The sequence below is a fragment of the Portunus trituberculatus genome, chromosome 7, assembly GCF_017591435.1.
Source record: "Portunus trituberculatus isolate SZX2019 chromosome 7, ASM1759143v1, whole genome shotgun sequence".
In the NCBI taxonomy this organism is placed as follows: domain Eukaryota; kingdom Metazoa; phylum Arthropoda; class Malacostraca; order Decapoda; family Portunidae; genus Portunus; species Portunus trituberculatus.
The window spans coordinates 5,174,044-5,201,543 of NC_059261.1; the positions used below are offsets into that span (position 1 = coordinate 5,174,044).

The following is a 27,500-nucleotide window of genomic DNA, read 5'->3' on the forward strand; positions in this document are numbered from 1 at the left end:
TGTTTCTGTTGATTCTGCAGTTAAGAGAGAGAGAGAGAGAGAGAGAGAGAGAGAGAGAGAGAGAGAGAGAGAGAGAGAGAGAGAGAGAGAGATGTGAAAATGATAATGATGGTGATGGTGGTTGTAGGAGGAGGAGGAGGAGGAGGAGGAGGAGGAGGAGGAGGAGGAGGAGGAGGAGGAGGAGGAGGAGGAGGAGGAGGAGGAGGAGGAGGAGGAGGAGGAGGAGGAGGAGGAGGAGGAGGAGGAGGAGGAGGAGGAGGAGGAGGAGGAGGAGGAGGAGGAGGAGGAGGAGAACGAGAACGAGAACGAGGAGGAGGAGGAGGAGGAGGATTGTTGAGATTAGCAGCTTCAAAAGGGCATCCTCCATCTCCTCCTCCTCCTCCTCCTCCTCCTTAGTCGTCACGCTTCGCCACACCCCTGGACACCCCCCTCACACCCCCAATACCCCCCCCCCACCCAAAGCAGAATTCCAGCTTAGCACTACTATCAAGAACTTCACCACAGCCTCATCCTCCTCCTCCATTTATCATCCTCTACCTTCGTTCTGCTTTCTCCCCCTCCTCTCCCTCCTCCTCCTCCTCCTCTCCCAAGCTTTCACCCAGTCACACCTTCATCATTTCCCCCTACCCCCTTCCCCCACCTCCCATCCATGACCACGTCCTTCCACATCATTCCACACCATCGGATTGTAGTGTCTCCACCCTTCTCTCCACTCATTCCTCACGCTAATATTCTCAAACATTCTTCTCTCTCACCACGACTCTTTCCCAAGGCCACAGAGATGACAGGTCGAGTTTTCAAGTGTTTTTTTTCCAGTTAGTGATGCAGAAATGTCGATGATCTGTCACTAGAATCGCCAAAACACCCTTAAAAACGCTCTCCTCTCTCTCCACGACTCTTTTCCAAGGCCACAGAGATGATTAGTCTGGTTTTCAAGACTTTCTTCATAGTCAAATATAGAAATGTTGCCAATCTGTCACTAAAATCACCCTTAAGACCTTCAATATCAGGACGCGTTTCCATATTCATTCTGGTGACTATTTGGTGATTTTATACAGCTTCAGAAACTCATGTGGCGGATCAAAATAGTGAAGACTGTGGCCACTAATCTTCTGACCTCCATAGACCCTTCCTAATGTCAATAAAATGGTCTAATTATAACCAAAACTTATGATAAAGATGCGTCCCAGTACTGAAGGGATTAAAAACATCTTGCTTCCTCACCACCAAGATACAAACATAGTGAAGACTTTGAAACAATTGTGCCTGAGAGAGAGAGAGAGAGAGAGAGAGAGAGAGAGAGAGAGAGAGAGAGAGAGAGAGAGAGAGAGAGAGAGAGAGAGAGAGAGAGAGAGAGAGAGGCTAAAGACACGGGATGAAGGAAAATAGGTTAGGAAAGAAGGATGGGAAAGGCAGAGAGAATGAAGGAATGAAAGAAGGAATGAAGAAAGAAAGAAAGGAAGGAAGGAAGGAAGGAAGAGTTCGAGTAGTAAAGAGCAATTGTATTTCAGATGTGGAGAGGAAAAAAGCAGATGGTGATGGTGGTGATGATGGTGGTGCCCCTGACAGCCACCACCACCCCAGCAGCACACACCACCTGGCACCGCAGCTACCCCTATGCAGCCCCCACGACCCCCAGGCCAGGCTAATCCACGACACCTCCCCCAGTGCCCCCCAGAGTCCCGGCTTGGTGTCCCTCAACTGGGCAGGGGCTGGGGTTGCCATGTCACCCCCGTACCTCCCCCACCCCCCTCACCCTTCCTCCCTCCAGCTGCCGCATTGGACCCCAGATTACACAGCAGTGAAGGATGTGTACTGGGGGAATATCCTGGACGCCTTACACATCGCAGGACACCCCCTACCACAGTCCCCCTACCACAGTCACCCCTGCCACGGTCGCCTCTACCACAGTCATCCCTGAAACTGTCTCCCTTGCCACAGTTGCCCCTGCCACAGTCACCCCTACCACAATCACTTCTACCACAGTCACCCCTCCAACTGTCCCCATTATCACACTCCCCCATCACCCCACATCAAACAGTATGGCAGCCCCTCACCACCCCCACCACCACCACCACCACCCCAGAGAGAGCCCCACGTCACCCTGAGGACCTCAACACCCTGGATGTCCTCCCCTGGGGACACCAAAGCCCCACAGGGAGATAGCACAGGAGATCTTGGCAGCCACACACTATGACCTCCTCAACTACCTGAAGGAGCGTCCCCCAGGCACTGCAGGGACTAGTAACCGCAGGAGTGATGGGACTGGGGAGGTGCGCCGGCCCTGGCCACGTGTCAGAGAGATCGGCCCTCAGAAGGATGTGGCCATGGGTACATCATGGTGGTGGCAGGGCAGGGATGGGACGGTGAAGGACTCCTGGGTGCCAGTGAAGGAGGGGCACACCAAGCCCACCTCAGGATTCACAGGAAGCCCCCAGTCCACCACAGCCACACCCAACCCTCTGCGTCACCCACCAGGATCAATCAACCCATCAAACGCCCTTCAAGACCTGTCAGCGGATGCCCCGGCCTCCTCAGACCACTCAGCCCCCAAGGAAGGCCTCACACACGCCTGGCTACACGCTGTCGTACAAAACGATCTCAAGAACTGGGGCTATTCCTACGACCACACAGCCCTTCAGCACCTTCCTCCAGGGTACAGCTCCCCCTGGGCAGTGAGGGGGGGGCCTGCACACCCTCACAGACTTGCCAAGGGAGGGGCCTCAGCGCAGGAACCACGTCAAGACATTCCTGCCCTTCTCAATAGCATCAGCGTCCCTCAATTAAAGCCTACTGGTTTCCCAAGACTGTCCTTCTTCCAGCAGTCCTCACCACCACCTCCCCACGCCATGCCCAATCCCACACGCGGCCCGGACTGGAGGGCGCCCTTCCCAGCAGCACCCAACCCCAGAGGGACGCGTCACTCCCACCTCCGCAGTCCCTCCCAGCGCCCCGCCAGCCCTCCTATCAGAGAGGACATCGCTCCATTACAAGCCATGCTACAGGAGTTCAGTGCCTCCCACCAGCCCCCCAAGAGGCAGGCCACTCACAGGCGCCCTCCCACACACACACTGATGCAACCCCCGCCAGGTGAGCCCCAGGTGACCCACACAGTCTCACCCGAACCCAGACAACTGACTAACTATGGATTTGGCCCACCCAAGGGACACGACATAATGGAGGGTGATGACTCCTCCTCCACTACCACCTCCACCACCTCCACCACCACCACCACCACAGCCACAGACAGTGTTGAATTGAGTGAGTATGCTGTGCAGGATTTACCACACGAGGTACAGCCCATAGATCCACCTCAATCCACAATTACAGATGGATTCTTGACACAGCCTCGGCCAAACAGCATCACCTTCACAGCACAGAACTCCTATGACACTCCACCTTTCACCTACACCACACAGGCCCCCACCACCACCACCACCACCACTACCAGCTACACCACCCCAACCACCACCACCACCACCACTGCGGCTGCCAACAACACCGGCCCCACATACATCCCATGGCCTAACTCAAAGCCAGCAGCGGGCAACCTCCGTCTGCCTCGCCTTCCCTTCCTGGAGCGGCCATTTCCCAGACCTAAACCCCCAAACCTCAATTTCCTCAACCCGTTCAACCTCTTCCGTGCACGAGAGAACCCAAATCCTATGGACACCCTTCCTTTCCTCTTTCCGTTCTCATCATCACCATCAACATCATCAGCATCCTTCTATACACCCTTTGACAGTGAATCAAGCCCCTCTCTGCCTTCCTTCGTGCATCACAACCCCAGTATCCACCTCACACCACCACCAGCAACACCACACACCACAAACACCAACACCAAGCCCCTCAACATCAAAACCACCTTCGTCAAGCTACCAAGAGGCCTACTACCCCCTTCAACACCAACAACACCACCAGGCACTCACCAAAAGACCCAAACACTCACACAGACCACAAAAGCACCTCGCCAGTGGCCTATCGTCAACAAACAGACCCTTATTCCTCCACCAGTAAGCCCCAAGCCCCCCACCAGTCCACCCTGGGTTCCTATGACTACTGAGCAACCTGTGTGTGTGTCAGAGAGCCAGTCATCCACAGGTGCTCTTCATATACAGGTGACTCACACAGGGGACTTGCAACACACCAAACGCTCGCCCAAGACCACACGTCTCCATGTGGTTCCTGGTGTTCCTGTGGCTGTTCTGAAGGAGATGGTGCCAAAGGGAACCACTCACCACCAGCCACAAGTCCACCACAGCTCATCTGCTAATTCACAGCAGAGTCTTCCGTCCTTCACCCTCCTTCCTCCACCTCTCGTGACGCAGAATAGCAAGATCGACGCCCACACACAGCTGCCTCTACTCGCCCCTCCACCCATTGATACAGACTTCCCCATGCCAAAACTCATTAAATTCACTATCGCAGATGTGATTCGCACCTTGTCACACTCCACGCCGCAGCCACAGCCACAGGGAACACCACAGCCACAGGACACATCAGAACACCCACAAGATCTTTCCCCATCGTCATCTGAGCAAATGGTGACGATCGCAAAGTTCCAAGAGACACCAACCAAGACACCAATGGCTATGGGTGACAAAATTACTGGTGAGCCAACACAACGCACCACCGTGGGGACACCAAGTGACATAACACCCTCACCATCATCACCACCAGTCACAACACCAGCATTCACTACAATGAGCATGTCCAGCAGTAGGATGGTGCCTGTAATCACCACACCACAACCACCACCACCAGTCAACACCACAACCAAGCTTAAGAGAGCATCATCAACCATCACAAGTCATCCATTTCTATTCCCTAGCAACTGGAAGGTCACCCAGACACCCACAGCCCCACAGCACCCCAGGGAAGAACTGGAGGGTGAGGGGAGGCAGAGGGGGTTGAGGGAGAGGGGTAAGTCACAGCACCAGGACGCAGATCACAGCACAAGAACCTCCACAGCAACACTCAAACCAAAACACAGCAGATTTTCAAGACCCTCTGTTTCCTTTAGACTTTCAACACCATCATCACCTTCTAAGCCCTTCCCTGCATCACCAACTCCGACCAGACAGGAGAGGGCACACACCACCAGGTACACCACCAAGAATGCCCCCCCAACCACCACCACCACCACAGCAAGGCCACACAAACACCTCATGATGCCAGGAAAGGTAAACCACCGCAGAATACCAACACCACAGCAGATACAGCCTCGCCGCACACCACACGCACCACACACACACCGCAAGCTGAGATACACCACACACAGGGCCAACCAGACACAGACTAACAGGAGACCCTTCAGCATGGGGCGGTCTACAGCTGTGGCGATCCCTGTGGAAAATACCGCTGTGAAGATCGACACACACACTGACACACACACACATACTGACACACATACAGACCAACCAAACAAATCCACAACAGAAAACGGTCACTCAAGCAGGATTTTCTCGCCATCAAAGGAGGACAGCAAATCAAGTAGTCCTTTCACAGTCATATCCTTCTCTGCCTCTAAGGAACCAACGAAATCCTTTTGCTACATCATCGGCAGTGTCTAGGGAGATGCTGCCACAACACCTCACACCTGCCACACCCCTGCCAACCACACCACAGACCAACACCATAAAGGAAGAGAATGGAGAAGAAATGAACAAGCAAGAGGAACAAGAGAAGGATGTGGTGGAGGTAAGAGGAGATAAGAAAATGGAGACTAAAGAGGAGATGAGAGAAGGGAATGCATGGAATGAGGAGACTGATGAAGAGAAAGCAATGGCAGTCGTCAGCGAATCACCACAAACAACAACAACAACAACAACAACAACGCCAAATAAGAGGTTAAGTTCCATTCAGCGGATACGAAACTTCATGGCAAGGAAGAGAGCACAGATACGAGCCACCACCGCCACCACCACCAGCACCACCATTGCCACCACCACCACCACACCCACTCCCACTGCCACCACCACCACCACTATTACATTAAAGCGAAAAACAAATGCTCGCAGATTTCCAGCCACATCCAAACGTCCTTTCCCAGTCTACCGCACCACACACACCACACACACCACGCCACACACCACTAAACCATCCAGCACTCAAGACAGCTTTCCCGAGTCCTCACATATCCTACGGTCTGAGGAGAGAGTCCTGAAGGATTTCTTGGACCTAGAGGACTTCTTACAATGGGAATCCACAAGGCTAAGACCAGATAAAGACTCCGAGAATGAGGACATGATTTCCGAGGGCACCAGCGCGTCCTTCAAGTCTGTGGTGCCTCCTGATAGGGTACGAGGAATCCTAACCTCAAGAATGGTGAAGGATACTGGAGATAGGATCCTTGTCTCTCCTACTTATGCCTCTGTAGGATTCAACGCTCCCCATAAGGTACGTGAGCACTGCCCCCAAGTGTTGAGAAGAAAATGGGAAGGGCTCGGTAAACTTAAACATGTCCCTTATAGGCTCAAAAGAAAATGGGAAGAGCCAGGCAGACTTGTGAGTGTTTTAAGGGTCCTTCCATCTACCAATTATCAGTTTCTGTTTGAGATTCTGAGGTCTTATTTGAAGTTTTAGTGGTTAGTTATAGTTAGTTAGTCAGTCAGTCAGTCAGTTAGGTATTTTTTTCTTCCTTCCTTCCTTCCTTCCTTCCTTCCTTCATTCATTCAATCAGTCAGTTATTCCTTCCTTCCTTCCTTCCTTCAGTCAGTCAGTCAGTCAGCCAGTCAGCCAGCCATTTATTCATTCATTCATTCATTCAGTCAGTCAGTCAGTCAGTCAAGCAATCCATCTCACTTTCCAGACCACAGACAGAGAGGAGACGAGGGACGAGCGACGAAGAGACCAACAGACGGACAGACTCATCCCCCACATCCACCCCTTCTAGCACAACACACACCAAGGAAGGCACACTCACCATTCTTCCTCACTCACCACCAACACTCGTGAAATGCAAGGAAATTCAGGGTGTTAGTGTTGTTGTTGTTGTTGTTGTTGTTGTTGTTGTTTGTGTTGTTTTATTGCTGCTGTTGTTGTTGTATATGTGTGTGTGTGTTATCATTACTGTTGTTGTTGTATGTGTGTGTGTGTGTGTATTTACCTTGTTGTATTTACCTACTTGTATATTACAGGGCAGGGTTCATAGTGACCTGTCTCCATGTCTCCTTTTATCCAACCTTTTCTTCAATTTGTGCACACTTTCTTCTGCTACAATCTCTTCACTCAAGCCGTTCCAAATGTCCACCGTCCTGTGTGGAAGACTAAACACCTTAATATTCCCCAAACACGGACTTTTCTTGACCTTGGAGTGTCCTCTTGTTCGTGTATTTACCTAGTTATAGTTTTATAAGGCCTGGGCATTACGCTCGTGTGGCCCCGTCTCCATAGCTACATTGGTACAGCTTTTCCTTCAAGCTGTGCACACTCCTCACTGACACAACACCTTCACTCTGGCTATTCCAGGCTGCTATACTTGTCTGTGTGTGTGTGTGTGTGTGTGTGTGTGTGTGTGTGTGTGTGTGTGTGTGTGAGACTCCTACTATTATTGAAAACACTAATATCACCCATTTTAATTCCACGATGTTAATTTACTCCCTTTTTCCCCTTCCCTTCATCTACCCCCACTACTGCCCCTTTTCCTCACTCCAACCTCCCTTCCCCACACACACTCAGACACACAGGTGAGACACAAGAGCTCAGGTGTGTGTGTTACCTGTCCTTGTGTCCAATTAACCTGTGACAATCCTACAAATTATTTCAACTTAAATATCGACCAGTAATCATTCTACTTGTCTTTGTCTGAACCAAGTATACTCAAATCATTCCTTTTGAGGCTACTAGGGGTCTCTGAAAGGGGGGGAGGGGGGTTTAGGTGGGTCCCTGGTAGTCCCTTCCCCCATCCCCCCTGTGGCCATATGTCTCTCATGTGTTGTAATTAAATGTTAAGATAATATACTTCTATAATGAGGTTTGTGTTTATGGCCATGAAGAATGTAAGGGAGGGAGGGGGGTGGGAGAGAGAGAGAGAGAGAGAGAGAGAGAGAGAGAGAGAGAGAGAGAGAGAGAGAGAGAGAGAGAGAGAGAGAGAGAGAGAGAGAGAGAGAGAGAGAGAGAGAGAGAGAGAGAGAGAGAGAGAGAGAGAGGAGAGAGAGAGAGAGAGGAGAGGAGAGGAGAGGAGAGGAGGAGAGAGAGGAGAGAGAGGAGAGAGAGAGAAGAGAAGAGAAGGAATGAAAAAAAAGAAAAGAGAAATAGAAAAGGAAAGAGAAAAAGGAGAAAAGTAGAAAAGAGAAAAAAGAGAAATCAAAAAGAAAAAAAGAAAGAAAAAGAAAAAGAAAAAGAGCAAAAAAAGAGAGAAAATAAAAATTAGACGAGACCCAATGGTAAAGTGACAGATTAACAACGCACAGTCAAGCTCAAACAAGATCGGTAAGGACGACAAACAACAACAACAATGAAACGTCCTCCTTCTCCGATAAAGATTCCAGTAGTCTCCAGCAGTCGCCAGTCCAATCTTGTCTTGAGTTCCGAGTCCCATTAGAGTCCCATTAGAAGTCTGCAGGTTTATCTATCTATTGAAGACACTCTGGTAACACAAATCTTAACAGTAATTCAGTCGCTGTCTTCAATCTTCACTCTCATTGTCTTCAGTCACACTAGAGCTTTTATTGTGTGTGTGTGTGTGTGTGTGTCCAATAGTAAAAAGTCTCCTTTATCCACATCCTCCACACCATTAACCATTCTATAAACATGTAGCAAATCTCCTCTTTTCCTTCTCTCTTCCAATGTAGTAATGCCCAGTTTCCTCAATCTTTCTCCATAGGTGTGTGTGTGTGTGTGTGTGTGTGTGTGTGTGTGTGTGTGTGTGTGTGTGTGTGTGTGTGTGTGTGTGTGTTACTTTTTCCTGACACAGTTCTACCAATAAAAATTCCAGCAGTTGCCAGTCCAGTCTTGTCTTGAGTTCCGAGTCCCATTAGAGTTTCAGTAAAGTCTGCAGGTTTATCTATTTATTGAAGACACTCTGGTAATACAAATCTTAACAGTAATTCAGTCTCTGTCTTCATTCACATGTTTTTAAGGGTGATTTTATGGTTGTGGTGATGGATTAGCAAGATTTCTAGTTGACCATAAGGAGAAACTGTCTTAAAAACCTAACTCGTTATCTGTGGGGACTTGAAAAATTGTGGCAGTGAGAGAGTAAGCCGTTTTTAATATACCACAATGATTAGCTAGGAGAGGTCAGAATTGATGAGGCTAAGTTTGGTGACGTTTGATAAGGTAAGGAAAGGTCAAGTTAGATGATAATTGGGTAGATTAGATGACATTTGACAAGGTTAAGTTCGGTGACGTTTGAAAAGGTAAGGAAAGGTCAAGTTAGAAAATAATTGGTGACGTTTGATAAGGGTAAGTTCAGTGATGCTTGATAAGGTAAGGAAAGGTCAAGTTAGAAAATAATTGGGTAGGTTAGGTGACATTTGATAAGTTAGGATTGATAAGTTAGGTAATGACTGGCTAGGGTAGGTCAGATTTAATGAGGTTAATTTAGGTGACGTTTGATAAGACTAGGTTAGATCGTTAGATAATGTGAGGAGGGGCCAGGTGAGGTGAGGTGAAGCAGCAGTACCTGTTCGTTGATGGCCCGCCAGCCTAGGTCCTCAGTGCGATCACACTCATAGGTCTCCCCCAGCAGCGGGTTGAAGGGTTTGGCCGTCCTAACCGCAGTGGTGGCGTAGGAGGACACTGTGAAGGCCGCCACCAGGGACAGCTGCTCACAGGAGTCCTCTATCTGTAAGGACCAGGGGAGCATTGAAAGGATACCAAACCTGCATTCCTTAAAGAGACATAGATTAAGAGGGCACCAGATAGAAGTACCTATTCAACCCAACCCAACCCAAACCAACCCAACCTAACCTAACCTAACCACTGACAGGATACTAAACTTACAATCTTCAGAGAGTACTGGGACACATTTTTTCCCTTGAGATTTGTGTACCACTAGACCATTTTATTGACATTAGCAAGGGTCTATGGAGGTCAGAAGATTAGTGGTCACAGTCTTCACTATCTTAAACCCTTCCGTACTGGGACACATTTTTTCCCTTGAGATTTATGTACGATTAGACCATTTTTTTTGACATTAGCAAGGGTCTATGGAGGTGAGAAGATTAATGGCCACAATCTTCACTATTTTAATCCCTCACATAAGTTTCTGAAGCTGTACAAAATCACCAAATAGTCACCAGAATGAATATGGAAATGAGTCATGGTACTGAAGGGGTTAAGAGGAGACTTGACAGAAGTATTTAACCTAACTTATCCTAATTATTGATAGGATACTAATCTTGCATTCCTTAGAGAGACGTAGGTTAAGAGGTGACCTAATGGAAGTATTTAAGTGGTATAAGGGAGTCTTCTAACATGGGTACGCTACAAGTCTTCTATCTTAATTTGGTCCCTATTCCAACCTACTCCCAATTTCCCCTTATTCCAAATTCCCACCTGTTCCTGATTACTTGTTCCTTTTGTTCATCTGTCCTCATTTACTCTCACTCTAATTATCACCTCTTAATTCCTTCCCACTGTAAATTTTCTCTTATTCCTAATTCTCACCTATTCCCACCTGTTCCTATTTACTCACCTGTCCTCATTTACTTACTCATCCTAATTCTCAACTTCCTTAACCCCTTCAGTACCAGGATGCGTTTCCACATTCATTCTTGTTACTATTTGGTGATTTTATACTCTCAGAAACTTGTGGGGGATAAAAATAGTGAAGACTGTGGCCATTAATCCTCTTAACCTCCAAAGACCCTTCCTAATGTCAATAAAGTTGTCTGACCACGCCCAAAACTCACAGTAAAAATGTGTCCCAGTATTTAAACAGGTTAATTCCCTCCCATTCTAAATTTCCTCTCATACCAAATTCTCACCTGTTTCCAATTACCTGGTTCTTTTACTCACCTGTGTTGCTCTGTCCAAGATATCACTGTACTCAAAGTCTTCGGTGAGTCTTTGCAAGAAGGAGAGTGGTTCACTGAAGTTCACCTGGAAAAGAGAAGACGCTCATTTAAAACCAGATACTTCAATGCAAACAGCTTTATCCACTCCCTGCATCATTATTGTGGAACATTTCACTTCTTTCTCTATCACTAAAAATATTTACCTTCCTTTCTTGATGTGATAAATGTGTTCTGATGTAAAAAGAACAAATACTTCAATGCAAACAGCTTTATCCACTCCCTGCATCATTATTTTCCAACATCTTACTTCTCTATCACTAAAAATATTTACCATCCTCTCTTGACTTGAAAAATGTGTTCTGATATAGTTTTCTTTATTCATGCAGGATTACAGGACCACGGTGCCATCATAGCTGTGGTCTGCATCGCTCCACACACCATAAAGAGAGGTGGACAGAATTTAACCTAATCATAGAGTATTTTAAAATCACCACAATTTATTTCATATTTTTGTGTTTCCTTCCTTTGTCCACCTCCCTGATGCAAGAGTTAACCAGTACTCTCAATCATTCACCACTATTCTGTCCACCTCCCTAAGAGTTAACCAGTACTCTCAATCATTCACCACTACTCTGTCCACCTCCCTGATGCAAGAGTTAACCAGTACTCTCAATCATTCACCACTATTCTGTCCACCTCCGTAAGAGTTAACCAGTACTCTCAATCATTCACCACTATTCTGTCCACCTCCCTAAGAGTTAACCAGTACTCTCAATCATTCACCACTATTCTGTCCACCTCCCTAAGAGTTAACCAGTACTCTCAATCATTCACCACTATTCTGTCCACCTCTCTGATGCAAGAGTTAACCAGTACTCTCAATGGGAAACAGGAAACTTAGAAGCAAAAAAGAGAAAGAAAGAATAGGGAAACAGAACACTTAGAAGGGGAAAAACAAAAGATAAATAAAAAAAGAAAAAAAATATGAAAAAGACAAACAGACAGGACACTTACAGGCATGGGTATTTTTGAGAGCTCCTTTCCGATGCAGTTTTTCATAATGGACCACAAATTAATAGGGTAGTTTGGCTTCTCCGGCACTCTGGTTCTCCTTTGCCTCTTAGGTCTTCCATTGGGTTGCTTCACCTCCTCTGTGGGTGTGGTGGCCTGTGACCCGTTCAGACTTGCCATCTCCTCGCTCAGCTGTAAATATGACCTCAGTTGACCTTGGCTGACCTCATTTCACCTGGATTGATTTTCTAGTGGTTGTGAATAAAGCTTAGTGTGTGTGTGTGTGTGTGTGTGTGTTTGTTTTTCAGTGTGTTGTGTGATGTGTTGTGTTTACCTTGACTTGCGAGTTTGCCAATTTACCGCCTGTTGCTTGATTTTATTTGTTTATTTATGGTATTTATCTATTTATTTTATTTTTTGTGTGTGACATTATTCGAGTTTACCAGCGACACTTTCAACAGGTAAAACAGTCTTGAAAACTATGTCACTACTTTCAAAGGCTCTAGATGAAGTGATGAGGGTTTTTAAGGGTGTTTTTATGGTTCTAGTGACAGATTCGCAAGATTTATACATTTTTTGACAGGTAAAACACTTGAAATCCATGTCAATACTTTTCAAAGGCTCTAGATGAAGTCATGAGGGTTTTTAAGTGTGTTTTTATGGTTCTAGTGACAAATTAGCAAGATTTTTACATTTTTAACAGGTAAAACACTTAAAAACCATGCTTCAATTTTTCAAAGGCTCTAGTTTAAGTGGCGAGGGTTTTTAAGGGTGTTTATATGGTTCCAGTGACAGATTAGCAAGATTTCTACATTTTCAACAGGTAAAACACTCTTAAAAACCATCCTAGTAATCTTTTAAGGCTCTAGTGATGAGGAAAAGGAAAGCGAGAAAAAATAAAAAGGGGAAAAGATAACAAGTAAAAAAAAAGGAAGAAAAAATTTAAAGGAGTAAAAAACAAAGGAGGAAAATAATAAAAAGTAAAAAAAGGATGAAAAAGATTAAAAATAAAGGAGGAAAAGGAGGAAAAGATAAAACAAGTAAAATAATAAAGGAAAAGATAAAAAAGAAATAAAAAGGAAAAAGATAAAAAGAATTCAAATATAAACTTAAAAAGGAGGAAAAATGAAATAAAAGTAAAAAAGGAGGAAAATTATACAAAAAGTAAAAGGAAAAACTAAAAAATTAAAAAGGGAGGAAAGAAATGAAAAATTAAAGAGGAAAAAAAGATGGAAGATGAAAAAGGAAAAAAAGTAAAAAGGGAGGAAAATAAAAAAAAATTGAAAAGGAGAAAAAAAGATGGAAGAAAGATAAAAAAGGAAGAAAAAAAATGAAGAAAATAAAAAAAAATCAAAAAGGAGGAAAAATAAAAAAGATGGAGAAAAGATAAAAAAATGAAAAAAAAATAAAAAGGGAGGAAAATAGATAAATAAAAATAAAAAGGAGGAAAAATAAAAAAATGGAGGAAAATAAAAAAAATAAAAAGGAGGGAAAAAAATGGAGAAGATAAAACACGAGGAAAAAAGAAAAAAGGGAGGAAAATAGAAAAAATAAATAAAAAGGAGGAAAAAATATGAAAAGGGAGGAAAATAAAAAATAGGAAAAAAAAGATGGAGAAAAGAAAAAAACGAAGAAAAAAAGAAAAAGGGAGGAAAATAGATAAAAATAAATAAAAAGGAGGAAAAATAAAAAAAATGAAAAGGGAGGAAAATAAAAAAAAATTAAAAAGGAAAAAAAAATGAGGGAAAAACAATAAAAATGGAGGAAAATAGATAAAAAAGGAGGAAAAATGAAAAATGAAAAGGGAGGAAAATAAAAAATAAATAAATAAAAAAGGAGGAAAATCCAAGCCACAGAGGGAAAAGAAATGAGAAAACGACCAAATAAAATGAAAAAAAAATGAAGGAAAATGAATGAAAAAAGAAAAACACAACAGGAAAGATGAGGAAAACAGGAAAGATGAGGAAAACGTGACAAACAAACAAACGAACGAACAAATAAAGAAACATCATCATCATCATCATCATCAGCTGTGGAAAGGAAAAAATTAAATTGAGTGATGAAAGAGAGAGAGAGAGAGAGAGAGAGAGAGAGAGAGAGAGAGAGAGAGAGAGAGAGAGAGAGAGAGAGAGAGAATGCATCACCACCACAGACAAACAGACAGACAGACAAATGTAGAAAATAAAAAGCAAGGGAAAAAGGGGAAAAAAACAAGAAAAAGATGAAAAAAAATCGATAAACAAAAAAATAAATAAAATGACTAAAAGCAAAGAAAAAAAAAACAAGGACAGAAAGAGGAAAACAAACAAACAAACAAACAAAAGCAAGGAAGAAAACAGACAAACAGAACAAACAAGGACAAAGAACACAAACAAGGACAACAAACAAATAAAAGACAAAATTAATAAAAAGGAAAAAAAAAGGACAACAAAGCAAGCAAAACAAACAAGCACAAGTAAACAAGGACAAGCACATAGAAACAAGGACAAGGACAAAACAAGGACAATAACACAGAAACAAGGACAAGGAGGACAAAACAAGGACAAGCACACACATAAACAAGGACAAGGAGGACAAAACAAGGACAAGCACACACATAAACAAGGACAAGGAGGACAAAACAAGGACAAGCACACACATAAACAAGGACAACAAGGACAAAACAAGGACACGCACACACATAAACAAGGACAACAAGGACAACACACAGAAACAAGGACAAGGACAAAACAAGGACAAGCACACACATAAACAAGGACAACAAGGACAAGCATACACAAAAGCAAGAACAAGCATACAGAAACAAGGACAAGGACAAAACAAGGACAATAACAAACATAAATAAGTACAAGGACAGAAACAAGGACAACAAGGACAATAACAAAAAGAAGCAAGGAAAGGACAGAAACAAGGACAATAAGGACAAAACAAAAACAAGCACAAGTAAACAAGGACAACAAGGACAAAACAAGGACAAAAACACACAAACAAGGACAAGGATAGAAACAAGGACAATGACAGAAAGAACAAGGACAAAAAAGCATAGAAACAAGGACAAGGACAAAATAAGGACAATAAAGGACAAAAACAAGGACAAGACAATAAAGAAGCAAGGACAACAGATAAAACAAGGACAAAAAGTACAGAAACAAGGACAAAAGCACACAGAAGCAAGGACAACAAGGACAAAAAGTACAGAAACAAGGACAAAAGCACACAGAAGCAAGGACAACAAGGACAAACAGCACACAGAAGCAAGAACAAGGAAAACACAAGGACAATAAAGTACAGAAACAAGGGCAAGGACAAAAACACACAGAAGCAAGGACAACAAGGACAAAACAAGGACAATCAAGCAAAGGACAAAACAAGGACAAAAAGCACACAGAACCAATGACAAGGACAAAAGCACACAGAAGCAACAAGGACAATAAAGTACAAAAACAAGGACAACAAGGACAAAAAGCACACAGAAGCAAAGACAACAAGGACAAAAGTGTGCAGAAGCAAGGACAACAAGGACAAAACAAGGAAAATTAAGTAAAGGCCAAAACAAGGACAAAAGTGTGCAGAATCAAGGACAATGAGGACAAAACAAGGACAAGTGTGCAGAAGCAAGAACAGCAAGGACAAAACAAGGACATTAAATCACAAAAAACAAGGACAAAAGGACAAAACAAGGACAAAAGTAGAGAAGCAAGGGCAAAAGGACAAAACAAGGACAATAAAGCACAAAAACAAGGACAAAAGGACAAAACAAGGACAAAAGGACAAAACAAGGACAATAAAGCACAAAAACAAGGACAAAAGGACAAAACAAGGACAATAAAGCACAAAAACAAGGACAAAAGGACAAAACAAGGACAATAAAGCACAAAAAACAAGGACAAAAGGACAAAATAAGGACAAAAGGACAAAACAAGGACAATAAAGCACAAAAAAACAAGGACAAAAGCACAAAAACAAGGACAATAAAGCATAAAAAACAAGGACAAAAGGACAAAACAAGGACAACTTACACTGTAGCTACTGTCAGTGTTGTTGTCTTTCCTCATGATGACTTGCACAGTGTTGTCCTGGGCCTCTCCCTCGCTGCTGGAGGCCGATACTGTATCCCCCACCCCCTGCCCCTCTGATACCTGCACCACCACCACCACCACCACCACCACCACCACCACACAGAAGAGAGGACAAGTTACTTAAATATCCACAACTGCAAGATTTGGTGTTTCGACTACTAAAAGCAAGAATTAATAGTTTTTATCGCCAAAACTAACAAAAAGAGGCAGGAATTATGAGTTTTCCTTGTTTATTTTCATTGTTTCTACTGCTAAAACTGACAAATTAGGTAAGAATTATAAGTCCCAACTATTTCAAGTAAAAATTATGAGTTTCCACCCTTCCTATTTCCGTTTTTCATTGTTTCTATCACCAAATTAACAAAAGAGGCAAGAATTATGAGTTTCTAGCCTTCCTATTACTGATTTTCATTGTTTCTACTGCCAAAACTAACATAATAGGCAAGAATTATGAGTTTTCAGTCCTCCTATCTCTGTTTTTCATTATTTTTACCACCACAACTGACAAAAAGGCAAGAATTATAAGTTTTCAGCCTCCTATCTCTGTTTTTCACTATGTTTACCCCCAAAATTGCTGTAAAAGGCAAGAATTATGAGTTTTCAGCCCTCCTATCTCTTTTTCCCATGATTTCCAGCACCGAAGCTAACTCAGAGGTAAGAAGCACAAGCTAACTCAAGGTAAGAAGTACGAGTTTTCAGCCTTCCCATCTCTGTCTCAATGTTTCTACCAATAAATCTAACTCAAAGGGCAAGAATCAATAGTGTTTAGTCTTCTATTCTCTCTCTCTCTCTGTAATGCCTCTCAGTCTCTCTAATGATAAAATGAACTAAAAGCAAAATTAAAAGCTTCCAACCCTCCTCTCTCCCTCTCCCTCTCTCTCTCACCCTTTTCTACCTAAACCTTCACAACTGCAAACGTTTTCAATGCTCTCAATCTCTCTAATGATAAAATGAACTAAAATACCTAAGAATTTATAACTTCCACCTCTCTCTCTCTCTCTCTCTCTCTCTCTCTCCCTTTTCAATATAACCCTTCAAAATATACATACGTTTTATCAACTACATAAAAAGAAAGGCAAGAATTGTCAGCCTCTTTCAATCTTCCTTCAATTCAAATGGAGATCTTTTAAAAATGTTATCTTCCCTCCTCCTCCTCCTCCTCCTTCTCCTCTACCTAGCCCTTCTGTATTAACCTCCAAGGACAAACAAAAGGTAACATTAGGTAAGGCAAGGCACACAAAGATACAGGGAATACAGAGATACTGTCCATAATACTACAGGAAGGAAGGAAGGAAGGAAGGAAGGAAGGAAGGAAAAAGATAGCAAGGAAAAATAATAAAAAGATGAAAAAATGGAAAATAAGAGACAGGAATGAGTGGATGGGAAGGAAAAGAATAAGGAATGATGAAGGAAGAAAAAAAAGAGATAAGGAAAAAAAAGAATAAAAATGGAAAAAAGGATGAGAAAAGGATAAAAAAGGGACAGAAATGAGTGGATAGGAAGGAAAAGAATAAGGAATGATGAAGGAAGAGAAAAAAGGAAAGAAGGAAGGAAAAAAGGATGGACAAGAAAAAATAATAAAACAAGGAAGAAAAAGAGAAAAAAAAAAGTAAAGGAAAGGAATGAGTAGATAGGGAAGGAAGAATAAAGGATGATGAAGAAAAATTAAAAGAAAAAGGAAAGAAAAAAAAGAAGGAAAAATAACAAAAAAAAAAAAAGGAAGAGAAAATGAAAATGAGGAACAGGAAGGAAAAAAAAAAGGAATGAAGGAAGAAAATGATTGGAAAGGAAAAAGGAAGGAAGAAAAGGAAGGAAGGAAGGAAGAATAATGAAATAAGAAACATAAGAAAGAAAGGAATGGGAGAAAGGGAAAAAATAAGTGAATGAATGAAGAAAAGTGATAGAGAAAATACATAATAAAGGAAGGAATAAGGAAAGGAATGAAGGAAGGAGAGAATAGGGGGAAAAAAGTGAAAAAAATGTGAAAGAAGGAAGAACAAGGAGAGAAAAATAAACCAAATGATATTACTAAACAAAGAATGAAGAAAGGAAGGAAGAAGAGAAAAAAGGAAAAAAAAAAATAAAGAAATAAATGAAGGAAGAATAGAGGAAAAAAAAGATAAAAACATGAAAAAAGAAAGAAGTGAAAGAGAAACTAAATAATACAATATAAAAAATGAAAGAAGGAAAGAAGAAAAGAAAAAATGAAAAAAGAAAAGAAAAGAATGAAGGAAAAAAAATAGAAAAGGTGTGAAGAGAACTAAAATAACAATAATAGACAAAAAGTGAATGAAGGAAAGAAGGAAGGAAAGAATGAAGGAATGAAGGAAGAGCAGAAAATATGATAAATGATGAGAGAACATATTAATAGCAATAACATCAAAAAATCAACAGCAAGTAATTTTAGCCCTTACAAACAGCTACAATAACAAACACACTTAAAACACACCCAAACACACTCCAACACACCCAAAACACACCCTAAAACACATCACTACACCCAAAGCATACCCAAACACACTTAAACACACCCAAAACACACCCCAAACACACTTAAACACACCCCAAACACACTTAAACACACCTGAAATACACCCAAACACACTTAAACACACCCAAGCACACTTAAACACACCCCAAAACACATCACTACACCCAAAACATACTCAAACACACCCAAACACCCAAAACACACCCCAAACACACTTAAACACACCCAAACACACCTGAAATACACCCAAACACACTTAAACACACCCAAAACACACCCAAACACACAAATACACACACACAAACACACTAAACACACATCACTACACCAAAACACACTAAACACACCTAAACACCCCAAAGACACTTAAACACACCCCAACACACCAACACACCCAAACACACCCAAACACACTCAACATCAACACACACACACTTAAATACACACCACAAAACACACCAAACACACTCAACACACCCAATACACCCAACATACATAAACAAAACCTCACACACAAAACATACCCAAACACACTTTAAATACACCTCAACACACTCAAACCACACTTAAAACACACCAAAACACATCACCACATCGCAACACAATTAAAACACGCACCAACACAACCAAAACACATCCCAACACACCCAAACACCCCCAAAACACAGAACACACTCAAACACACCAAAGGAATGGACCCACAACACAAGGAAAACAAAAAAATAAATAAAAAATAGAATGAATAAACCAAATACAACCACATAGACAGAAATTAAATGAAATGAAAAAAATAATAAATAAAAATAATAATAATAAAAATATAACAAACATGAAAAAAATAATGGGAAAAAAATAATAAATAATAATAATAATAATAAAAAAATTAACACACACACACACACACACACACACACACACACACACGTTTACGCGTTTTTTAGCTATATTTAGTCAATTTTCTTCCTGTTTTCTTTGCTTGTGAGCTGGCAACACACACACACACACACACACACACACACACACACACACACACACACACACACACACCTGGGACACATTAGAGCTGGAGCGTTTATGTGCCTGCGCTGTGTTGACGTGAACGATGAAATTCTCGGCCAATTCTTCCACAGCATCCTCAAATTCTGTCTCCTCCTCGTCATCACTGTGGCTGTGTCCTGTGGGGGGAGGGGGGAAGAGAGGGGGTCAGTGGTGGTGGTGGCATGTGTGTGTATGTATGTATGTCACTATTCTGTTCTACTATTTCTACTACTACTACTACTACTACTACTGCTACTACTACTACTACTACTACTACTACTACTACTACTACTACTACCCATATCTGTGGTGAAAAAAAATATATACTGCTGATGCAAATTAAAGGAAGGAAGGAAGGAAGGAAGGAAGGAAGGAAGGAAGGAAGGAAGGAAGGAAGGAAGGAAGGAAGGAAGGAAGGAAGGAAAAATAACAAGGAAAAAAGCAATAAAAACAATAAAAAATAGGAAGGAAGAAAAAAAGGATTGGCAAAAAAAGGAATGATAGAAGGAAGAAAAAGAGAAAAGAATAGAAAAGGAAAAGAAATGAAGGAAGGAAGGAAAATAAGAAGGAAAAAGAAAGTAAAGGACAGAAATGAGTAGATAGGAAGAAAACCAAGGAAAGAAGGAAAAGGAAGGAAAAAAGAAAAAAGAAAGAAAGAAGAAAGAAGAAAGAAGGAAGGAAGAAAATTGATCAACTGAGTAAATGATAAAAAGAAGGAAACAAAGAGAGGGAATAAATATAAGAAAAAAAAAGAAAAAGAAAGAAAGGAAGAAAGGAAGGAAGGAAAGAAAGAAAAGAAAAAAAAAAAAAAAAAAAAAAGTTACGGAATCAAATCCACAAAAAAAGTTTAAAAAAACACAAACAAACAAACAAATAAATAAATAAAAAAATTAAAGTAAGCAATTTATTGTAACTATAAACAAAAACACACCCAAACACACTCAAACACACTCAAACACATCCAAGACACACTCAAACACACTCCAAAATGCCCAAACACACCTCAAACACACCCAAACACAGCCTAACACACTTAAACACACCCAAGACACACTCAAGCACACAAAATGCCCAGACACACCCAAAAACACCCAAACACACCCAAACACACTCAAACACACTCCAATCACAGTCAAACACATCCAAACACAGCCTAACACACTTAAACACACTCAAACACAACCAAGACACACCCCAACACATCCAAACACTCCCAAACACTCTAACACACTCAAACACACCCAAACACCCCAAACACATCCAAACACAACCCAAACACACCCTAACACAACTCAAACACACCCCAAACACTGCAAATACATCCAAACACTGCCATAACCAGCCAAACACACTAAACATACCATCAAAACAAACCAAAACAATGCAATACACTTAAAAACACACCCAAACACACTCAAATGCACTCCAAACATAGCCCAACACATGCAAACACACCCAACACACTCAAACACACCCAAACACTCACACTCCAAAGCTGGCCAACACACTTAAACACATTCAAACACAGTCAAACACACCCCAACACATCCACACACAAATACACCCAAAAAACACCCAATACACTGCAGAACACACCCAAACATATTCAAAATGCACTTAAACACACACACACACACACAAAACACACTAACACACCCAAAAACACACCTACAAACACTCCAACACACCCTAACACACCCAAAACACACCTAAACGCACACTACACCCTAAAACTACACTGGGACCTCAACATTCTAAATAAAACAGGATTAAAACAAGAATATTAGTACGTAAGACACATTTTGACTTGTTCTGTTAGTCACCTATTAGTTCACCTGTTAGTCACCTGTTAGTTCACCCTACACACCTGCCCACTAACGAACCTGCGTCACCATTATCACCTGAATGGATCTCCTCAGTCACAGGTGGCTGGCTAATGGGCTTATGGGTCTTGGCTGGCAGGCCTTGTGCATCTAGAGGAACCATCTGTTACTTTGGTGTGTCTCTGTCTGTCTGTCTGTCTGTCTGTCTGTCTCTCTCTCTACACATCTAAAGTAATAGGTTTTAATTTTTGTTTGTGTACATTCTCTCACTATTTCTACTCTCTCTCTCATTTGTGGTTAACTGCTCCCCTTTTGTTGTGTGTCTGTCTGTCTGTGTGCTCTCTCTCTCTCTCTCTCTCTCTCTGATTGCCACCTACACCTTTTCTCTTTTTATTGTGGAATGCTTTGCCCTCTCATGCCATTACTGTTTTCCAAGGCCACACATGACTTGAAGAAATATTGCTATCCTGGTCCCTGGAACTAGAAATGTTGCTAATCTGTCACTAAAACTGTAAAAAACATTCTTAAAAACCTATGTCACTTCACCACATCTACTTTCCAAGGCCACAGAGGTGACTAGCTGGGTTATCAAGAGTGTTTCTCCTGTTAGTAATGTAGAAGTGTTGTTAATCGGTCACTAGAACCATAAAAACACCTTTAAAAATATGTCACTTCACCAAGACTGTTTTCCAAGCCCCCAGAGATGACTAGCGGGGTTATCAAGAGTGTTTATTTTGTTATAAATGCAGAAATCTTGTTAACCTGTCCCTAGAACTAAACATATTGCTAATCTGATCCCTAGAACAAGAAATCTTGCTAATCTGTCACTAAAATTGTAAAACCATTATTAAGACCTGTATCACTTCACTATAACTATTTTTCAAGACCAGAGAGATAACTAGTGGGGTTATCAAGAGTGTTTCTCCTGTTAGTAATGCAGAAATTTTGCTAACCTGTCCCTAGAATTAGAAATCTTGCTAATCTGTCACTGGAATCATAAAAATACCCTTAAAAACCTGCATCACTTCACCATAATTATTTTGCATGACCAGCTGGGTTCAAAGAGTGTTTCTCCTGTTAGTAATACAGAAATCTTGCTAATCTGTTCCTAGGATTGTGTTTGTGTCATGCTTAGATCATAATAATAATAATAATAATAATAATTAGTAGTATTGGTAGTGGTAGTAGTAACAGATGAAAATGATAAATCTGAAATATTTTATCCTTATAATATTTCGAACACACACACACACACACACACACACTTATTTCCTCACACAATAACTATCTGAGAAGAAAAAAAATAGATAAATAAATAGATTAAAAAAATTAAATAAAAACAATATTGAAATAAGAGCAAATATATCAATAGAAGGTAAGGTAAGATAAGATTAAGTTGGGTTGAGTTTGATTAGGTAAGGTAAGGCAAGGTAAGGTAAGGTTACATTAAGACGTTCCCTGCAATTACCAGCGCGGCGAATTTGCCCACACTGCGATACAAATAAATAGTGATCGCGTCAGTGGAGGTCAAGCCAGTGAAGTGAGAAGAGAAGTGTTGTCTGGGAGAACACTCAAACAAACTGGCAACCTCAAAGTGTTTGCCCACCGTTGAGTTGCAGTGAGTTACATTGCATACTATGAATAATCTGTCTCTTCTCTGTGTTGTGACCCACCGTGGAGATACTTTATTTGTGGATATTTGTGGATAGTCAGTGTGTCTCTATATTGTATTCTATTTTTCTTCTTTTTCTTTCCTAAATTTGTTTATATATTTTTGTCTCTCTGTTTTGCATATTTAGAAAATGAATGCCACACGGTTTTATGGTCGATTCGGTTTTAAGAGAAGAGAGAGAAGATAAAATGAGATAGTAAAGATATCAGAAAATAGTGAAATTAGGAAAAGATCAATACAGAAAATGATTGAAGCTTATCAAGGAAAGTCCAATTGTCATATCTCAGTTTGAATGATTTGTTAGAGAAAAGTTTTAAGTTCTGAAGGAAAAATGCAAGATAATTGTTGTTTTCTTACATGTACGTATTAAAAAAAGTATTTCAGTTCATTCTTATAGCAGATATTTTTCCTATTTCTTCTGTTTTGTTTGTTTACTAATGTTTATTTATAGATGCAGTTCAAAAGGGTCACCAATGGCACTTTTTTTAGTTTGTCCAAATAATATCAGGAAAAATAAATAAATAAATAAAAAATCAGTGAAGTTTGTGAAGGAAAGTCCAGGAGTGATATCTGTGTTAGTGATTTGTTAGAGAAAAGTTTGATGTTCTGAAGGAAAAAAATGCATCATAGTTTTTTTTACATGTATTAGAAAAAGAAACACAGAAACACGAACACTATTTTTCACATCACTTTTGTAACACTAGCAACAATAAGCTTCCTATTATTTACCAATCAGTGTTTCTTACGCACTGTTTACTCAAATTTTACCACATCATCACATTTCCATTAATAGTAGGATTAAAATAGGATGTATGTGAAGACTTGTATGACCTATCAGTGGACCACATCGCAACACTAGACAGTACCCTATGACCCACCATAAAAATACTCCTCAAAACCCATCACTTCACCTATTTTCCAAGGCCACAGAGATAACTAGCTGAGTTATCAAAAGTGTTTCTCCTGTTAATAATGTAGAAATGTTGCTAACCTGTCCCTGGAACTAGAAATCTTGTTAATCTGTCACTGGAATCATAAAAACAAACTTAAAAACCTGCATCATTTCACCATAACTATTTTGCATGACCAGCGGGGTTCTCAAGAGTGTTTCTCCTCTATTGCAGGGAACGTGTTAAGTTGGGTTAGGTTAGATTAGGTTAGGTTGGGTAAGGTTGGGTTTGAATAGGCTAGGTAAGATAAGGTAAGGTAAGGTAAGGTTAGATAAAGCAAGGCAGAGGAAGGACATACAAGGTAGGAAAAGGACAAGGAAGGCTGAGGGCATGGAGGACAAAGACCAGGGAAGATAAGAGGAGGACAAAGGAGAGTGTCACTGATGGCTACAAAAACATGACAAAACCAACACCTGAATAGCAAACAAAACAAAAAGAAAAAACTGAACAAATATACGTAAATAAATAAATAAACACCACAAAAAAAAAATCTAAATAAAAAGAAGAAAATAAATATAAAAAAAAGGATAAACAACTCCATTGAAATAAAGAATACAAGTGTTGTTGTGTGTTTACCCGGCGGCATGGCCTGACTCATCTGCTCCTTGGCCTCCTGCTCCAGATGGGAGTGTTGGCGGGCCAGCTGCTCCACCATGTCCTCCAGCCTCAGCCGCTGGTCTCGCTCATGCTGCAGCAGCCGGTGCCACTTGCGCCCCGCGGTGCTGCTCACATCCACGTAGTCGTTGCACGCCTGCAACACCACACAACACACTTAGAATACAAACCAAAGGGAATTACAATACAAAATGAATAAACCTTGAAGGGACGCAGAGTAAAGATTGAAGACTGAATAAAAATTGAAGAGACGGAGAATACAAAGTGATGGGACTTTGAATAAAAACTGAAGGGACTTTGAATAAAAACTGAAGCAACTTAGAATAAAAAACTGAAGCAACTTAGAATGAAAAAATGAAGGAACTTTGAATATAAAAAATGAAGGAACTTTGAATAAAAACTGAAGACTTTGAATAAAAACTGAAGACTTAGAATACCAAATGAAGGGACTTAGAATAACTGAAGGGACTTAGAATACCAAACGAAGGGACTTAGAATACAAACTGAAGGGACTTAAAATACCAAACGAAGGGACTTAAAATAACTTGAAGGGACATTAGGTTAGGATTGGTTACATAGGATTAGGTTAGGTTTGTATAGGATTAGATTAGGTTAGCATAGGATTAGGTTAGGTTAGCATAGAATTAAGTTACATTAGCATAAGATTAGGATAGGATTAGCATAGGATCAGGTTAGTTAAGCATAGGATTAGATTAGGTTAGCATAGGATTAGATTAGGTTAGCATAGAATTAGCATAGGATTAAGTTAGATTAGGTAAGCATAGGATTAGATTACGTTAGCATAGGATTAGGATAGCAAGGACAAAGGCACCCTATAGACTTTGACCTCATGTACACCCAGCCAACGACCTCTGTGACCCCAGCAAACAGTGGTCAGTACACAAAGGGTGACTCATACAGGTCAAGATAAGATAAGGATAGAACAATGAATAAAGCTTAACCCTTTCCCTCTCTATCTCTATCTCTATCTCTCTCTACCTCTACAGTTTGGAAAAAAAAAAGGAGGGAATTATTCTTTTTTTCTTATTTTCCTCTTTCTCCTTCCATTTCCACCTCTTCCTCTTACCATCTTCTCCTCCTCCTCTTTTCTTTTTCTACTGAGACTACCTATGAGCTAATTAAAGAAGAGGAGGAGGAGGAGGAGGAGGAGGAGGAGGAGGAAGACAGGTGTGCAACGTCCCCCCCATATACCACAACCCCTAATCAGCTGACGTCCCGCATCTCTCTCTCTCTCTCTCTCTGATGAATTACGAGAGAAAGCCAAGATTAAAATAAGTGTAATGTAAACGAAATATAATAAATCAATAAAAGTAGTAGTAGTAGTAGTAGTAGTAGTAGTAGTAGTAGTAGTAGTAGTAGTAGTAGTGGTGGTGGTGGTGGTGGTGGTAGTAGTCTGGTAGTAGTAGTAGTAGTAGTAGTAAGTAGTGGTGGTGGTGGGTCTGTAGTAGTAGTAGTAGTAGTAGTAGTAGTAGTAGTAGTAGTAGTAGTAGTAGTAGTAGTAGTAGTAGTAGTAGTAGTAGTAGTAATATAAATAGGAAAATAATAATAACAACAACAACAACAACAATCAGTATTATGAAATAAACATGGAGAGAGAGAGAGAGAGAGAGAGAGAGAGAGAGAGAGAGAGAGAGAGAGAGAGAGAGAGAGAGAGAGAGAGAGACTGGCAACAAGTGGCGGGAGATAAAGTTACATAAGTGGGAGAGGAGGAGGAGGAGGAGGAGGAGGAGTTTGGGAGACAGCCAGATAGTTCCCCATAATGGTCCCTCCTCCTCCTCCTCCTCCTCCTCCTCCTCCTCCTCCTCCTCTTCCTCTTCAATTTTCCCAGGTGTGACAGAGCCTAAGTATTCCTAAATATTTACCTGCCCCTCCCCCCATCACAGAGGAGGAGGAGGAGGAGGAGGAGGAGGAGGAGGAGGAGGAGGAGGAGGAGGAGGAGGTAGTGGTGGTGGCGGTAGTAATGAAAAGAATAGAAGATATACAGAGGGAGAGAGAGAGAGAGAGAGAGAGAGAGAGAGAGAGAGAGAGAGAGAGAGAGAGAGAGAGAGAGAGAGAGAGAGAGAATTGGCAATAAGTTCACTATCACCTGGCACACACACACACACACACACACACACACACACACACACACACACACACACACACACGAAATGTAAAAAGAAACGATTGAAAAAATAAAACAAAAACATGAAAACTGAAAAAAACAAGAAAAAATTATAAAAAAAGAAAAAGAAAAGAAAAAAGAAAATGAAAAAGAAAAAAGGAAAAGAAATGTACCTTGTATAGATGAAAAAAAGGAAAAAAGGAAAATAACAAAAGAAAAGAAAAGAAATAAGAACCGTAGACAAAACAAAAGAAAAGAAAAAAGGAAGACCAAGAAAATGAAAATAAGAGACAAAGAAATGAAAAGAAAAGAAAAAAAAAAGAAATAAGAACCGTACAGACAAAAACAAAAGAAAAAGACCATGAAAATGAAAAGAAAAGACAAAGAAAATGAAAAAGAAAAGAAAAAAAAGAAAAAGAAACACGAACTGTAGACACAAAAAAAAAAAAAAAAAAGGAAGATAAAGAAAATGAAGACAAATAAAACCAAAATGAAAAAGAAAATATAGAAAATGAGAGAAACAGAAAACAAAAAGAAAAAAAAAAAAAAATATATAAAAAACGTGAACAAAAAATAGAAAATATAAGAAAATGAAAAAAAAAAAAAAAAAAAGAAAAATCATACAAGAACAAAAGAAAAAAGAGAAAAAGAAAAAGAAAAAGAAAAAGAAAAAAAACACGTACCATACAAGACACAGGTGACCTTCCTCCGACACACCTGACCTCCCCCGAC

The 27,500-nt window shown here is 41.0% G+C and overlaps 2 protein-coding genes across 10 annotated transcripts in view; one reads left to right on the top strand and one right to left on the bottom strand.

The window, feature by feature from the left end:
- The window catches only part of LOC123518991 (oxysterol-binding protein 1-like), a 62,868-nt gene that overhangs the window by 8,764 nt on the left and 26,604 nt on the right, over window positions 1-27,500 (bottom strand). For 3 of the 9 annotated variants that reach the window (XM_045280104.1, XM_045280117.1, XM_045280150.1), the window contains 7 exons: window positions 24,605-24,779; window positions 21,467-21,556; window positions 19,593-19,720; window positions 15,995-16,114; window positions 11,979-12,167; window positions 10,966-11,049; window positions 9,629-9,790 (listed from right to left, as the gene is read on the bottom strand). In XM_045280104.1, coding sequence (XP_045136039.1) covers window positions 9,629-9,790; window positions 10,966-11,049; window positions 11,979-12,167; window positions 15,995-16,114; window positions 19,593-19,720; window positions 21,467-21,556; window positions 24,605-24,779 — 948 coding nt within the window. The remainder of the gene's footprint in view (window positions 1-9,628; window positions 9,791-10,965; window positions 11,050-11,978; window positions 12,168-15,994; window positions 16,115-19,592; window positions 19,721-21,466; window positions 21,557-24,604; window positions 24,780-27,500) is intronic. The other 6 variants (XM_045280133.1, XM_045280127.1, XM_045280158.1 and 3 more) reach the window with 4 other exon arrangements.
- On the top strand, window positions 4,882-7,041 carry LOC123519039 (integumentary mucin C.1-like). The gene is made up of 2 exons (XM_045280177.1): window positions 4,882-6,399; window positions 6,812-7,041. Exons 1-2 carry the CDS (start codon window positions 5,578-5,580, stop codon window positions 6,893-6,895), a joined length of 906 nt encoding a protein of 301 aa, XP_045136112.1. The 5' UTR covers window positions 4,882-5,577; the 3' UTR covers window positions 6,896-7,041.